This window comes from Arachis duranensis, chromosome 6 (assembly GCF_000817695.3).
Source record: "Arachis duranensis cultivar V14167 chromosome 6, aradu.V14167.gnm2.J7QH, whole genome shotgun sequence".
NCBI classification, from domain to species: Eukaryota; Viridiplantae; Streptophyta; class Magnoliopsida; order Fabales; family Fabaceae; genus Arachis; species Arachis duranensis.
The window spans coordinates 107,396,003-107,399,740 of record NC_029777.3 but is presented as its reverse complement, the minus strand read 5'-3'; the positions used below and the strand labels follow the sequence as shown (position 1 = coordinate 107,399,740).

Genomic DNA, 3,738 nt, shown 5'->3' with positions numbered 1-3,738 from the left:
CCCTAATCCTTAATGTGCAATTAACGTAGCACTCTTAATGGTTCATGAAACAGATTCAGTTGATGCTTTCCTCCGATTGCCGGAGATTCATGCGCAGAAGGAGGTGCTGCGGCGTGTTTTCGATTTGAAACAGCGGAGAAAGTGGGAGGTGAGGTTTCAGGAAGTTTCTAGAAAAGAGAATAGCTTAGACGGGTGCCCGTGGTGGTGCTGAAGTGAATGAAGTGAAGTTGTGGAGTGGTTGTTTCCGCCAAGTACGGTGTTGCGGCAGTTACGGCAAGGCCTGCGTTAGGGTCTTGTGTTTTTCTCTTTCCCCTTTTTCTTTCTCTGTACACCAAAAACCCAAAAAAATAAAAATAAAAAAAGTAGCACTCCCAATTAGTTAGTTTGATTTACATTTGCCAGAAGGGCTTCTTTTTAATATTCAATAATTACAATATGACCCACATATTTTCTCCTAATTTTATATTAATCTATACATCTCCAAGCACCACACCAAAGAAAACGGCTAAATTTTTTAAGAAATGAAAAAAAAATTTATGTGTAATCTAGTATCTTAGTTAATTGGTGTATTCTTTTTATATGAATTTAATATTTTTTATTTTAATTTAAATAACAAATTAGATCATCAGATTTGATAAATTGAAGGGTCAAATTTTTATAATATATTTTCAATTTGTGGTGAGATGAATTTTTTTCACTTTCAAATAAATTGGAGAGTTCGATTTGTAAGTTTAAAATTTTGTTTATTTGTATTTTTTAAAAAAAATTAAAAACCACAAATCTAACTATTAGATTTGTGACATAAAAAAAATTAAAATCCACAAATTTAACCCTAAGATTTATGACTATCCACACACAAAAAAAAAAACATACTAACTCTTCACATTATTTAAAAACACCATAAAAATCTCAATAATAAAAAAAGTGAGAAAAAACCTATTTGAGATCCTTCTCAGTTCACAGAGAGATTAAATAAAAGGACAGGGATCAGCTAGTGGAAAAGGTATTGGTTGTAATTAATAGGATTAGGTGCTATTAATTTAAAGGGCGACCTTAGTCCTAGGGTAACTTCCAAGATTTCGTTCCGTGACAAGGTTATTGGTTCTACGGTAGCCACAGGGATAAACCGGGCTGAAGCTCTAGATGAGGATTCCATGGCAGTGGTCACTGGAAAACAAGGAGATCCTATGCCTCCAAGAGTTTGCTTCTCCGAAGAGGCTAGGAACATCCTTTCTGAACCATACAAGGAAGCAATTGTGATTAAGATTCTTGGAAAAAACCTTAGTTACACGGCCATGTTTCACAAATTGAATCTTGGATGTGGGTTTTGGTTACTTCCTCGTTAAATTTGATCGCATGGACGATCGAGAGAAGGTTTTACTAGGGGGGCCATGGATGATCTTCGGTCACTATATTGCGGTCAAGCCATGGACACCGGATTTTAAACCTTGTGAGGATACCTTCGGGGAGACTATGGTTTGGATTCGAATCTCTGGTTTGAGCATATGGTACTATCATGATAAAGCCATGATGAGAATTGCTTCTGCCGTGGGGAGACCAGTCAAGGTGGATCTGGCTACTAAGTTGGCAGAGAGGGGAAAATTTGCTCGGGCTTGCGTGCAAATTAATCTTGGTTTGCCGGTGGTCCGGAGTGTGATTGTCGATGAGTTTGAATATAAGGTAGAGTATGAATGCTTACACCTTATTTGTGACAAGTGCAATTGTTTCGGACATCCAGCAACTGACTGCAGAATGACCTCAATAGAGTCAGAAAGGATGGATCGAAAGGAAACATCAGTGACCGAGACGGCGGCCCGAGTGGTGCAACCACAGGAAGCCTCAAAAGAGAAAATTTTTGAATTTGGATGCAATCCCAAAGAGTCAGTGATAGTTGCAGAAATTGGGGAGGAATTAGATGATACGTTGCATAGGAAGGAAGTGGGGTCCCAGCATTTGGAAAATGAGGCTGGCTGGACCAAAGTCAGTGGTAAAAGGAGAGGAAAATTGAGCCAATCAAATAAAGCCCAACAAACCTCTAAGGACAAAGTGCCGGTGCGCTCAAATCATAAATTTGACCAGAACCGTGACTTTGGGCTACGTATGAGAGGAGTCGAATCAGGGGTGAAGACCGGGTCGGTTAGCGGATCTAAGGCACGCATGGCATCTTCCAAACAGCAAGGGGTGAAGGGCAAAGCTATCTCCGTTGCGGTGCCGACTTTCACTGCCATTATCAAAAACGGACACAAGAGGTTGCGCCCTTCTTCTTTGCAGAATTCGCCGTCGACTCCGGACTGCCTTGGCGACACTAGCAAGCAGCAACTCGGTGAATTGGAAGGGTTGTTAGTGGAGGGACACAGACAAACTGGGCAACAACTGGACAAGGACAAGCAAGTCTCAGGGGGATATAATGGTGGATCTTCATCATCTCGTTAGGGACTTCAGCTGAGGTTGGTCATTTTACAATACAAATTGTTTTATGGATTATTTAGATTTAAGCTTTCTATTTTGGAATATTAGAGGTGCCTCTAATAAATTGGCCCGGGTTCATAGTAAGGAGTTAGTGAATAAATTTCACCCTACTTTTTTCATTCTGTTTGAAACCCATATTGCTTTCGAGAGGATGAAATCTTTTTGGAATAATCTAGGTTACCAGGGTGTTGGTATTGTTGAGGCTAATGGTCATAGTGGGGGTATCTGGGTTTTATGTTCAAATTCAAATATTTCTGTGAGAGTATTGGATGTAGTTGATCAATGTATCAGTTTTGAAATCACTATGGGCAATACATCTAGTTACTGCAGTGCGGTGTATGCTAATCCGCATATACATCGGCGTAAAGAACTGTGGGGTGACTTGACAAGGATTGCTAATATGATCCACGGACCTTGGATTGTGTTAGGGGACTTTAATGATGTTCTGTGGCAGAGTGAAGTTAGAGGGGGGCAGTTTAGACTTGCCAGAGCAGAACAATTTGCGGAAATATTAGAGGATTGTGGGCTGTTTGATATGGGGGCTATTGGGAGAAGATTCACTTGGTACAGGAAGGTGAAAGGTGGGGTGCAGGTGGCTAAGAAGCTTGATAGAGCAGTCATCAACCAGGACTGGCGACTAATGTTTCCGGAGGCTTATACTGAGGTGCTGGCGCGCCTTCACTCTGATCATTGCCCATTGTTCACTAGGTGAAAGATGGTAGAGAGGGCTACTAAGGGCCATCGTCCGTTCAGATTCCAGGCTGCGTGGATGACTCATCCTCTTTTTAGGAATGTTGTTGATACAGCTTGGAATAGAGGAGCTCCGGATGTAGTCAAATGTTTGTTGGAGGTTCAAAAAGAGGCAACTAGCTTCAATAAAAAGGTTTTTGGTAATATTTTTGTTAAGAAAAGGGAGTTGGAGAGGCTTTTGAATGACGTCCAGATTACTCTAGAGAGTCGGGAGGATCAACAGCTTAGGATCAAAGAGCAAGTTTTGCATCAGGAACTGAATGCTGTCCTTCTTCAAGAAGAGCTGTTGTGGTATCAAAAATCTAGAGAACAATGGGTGAGATGTGGAGACAGAAATACAAAATTTTTTCATCTGCAGACAGTTATCAGGAGAAAGAGGAACAAAATTCATGGGTTATTTTTGGAGGATGGGTCTTGGGCCACGGAGACTACGACTCTAGAAATGGCGGCAAATTCTTTCTTTCAAAAGCTCTTTTCTACAAGGGAGGATATTGACCTGGACGCCATGGGGCCTTTTCC

The 3,738-nt window shown here is 41.0% G+C and overlaps 1 protein-coding gene across 1 annotated transcript; it reads left to right on the top strand.

Moving 5' to 3' along the window:
* The first annotated feature begins 2,620 nt into the window (after nt 1-2,620).
* LOC107495455 (uncharacterized) lies at nt 2,621-3,181 on the top strand. Its single transcript, XM_016116604.1, has one exon. It carries the CDS (start codon nt 2,621-2,623, stop codon nt 3,179-3,181), a length of 561 nt encoding a protein of 186 aa, XP_015972090.1.
* The last annotated feature ends 557 nt before the right edge of the window (nt 3,182-3,738 follow it).

Bases quoted from the DNA above. Each gene is read 5' to 3' on its own strand.
- LOC107495455 (XM_016116604.1), top strand. From the start codon at position 2,621: ATGAAATCTTTTTGGAATAATCTAGGTTACCAGGGTGTTGGTATTGTT.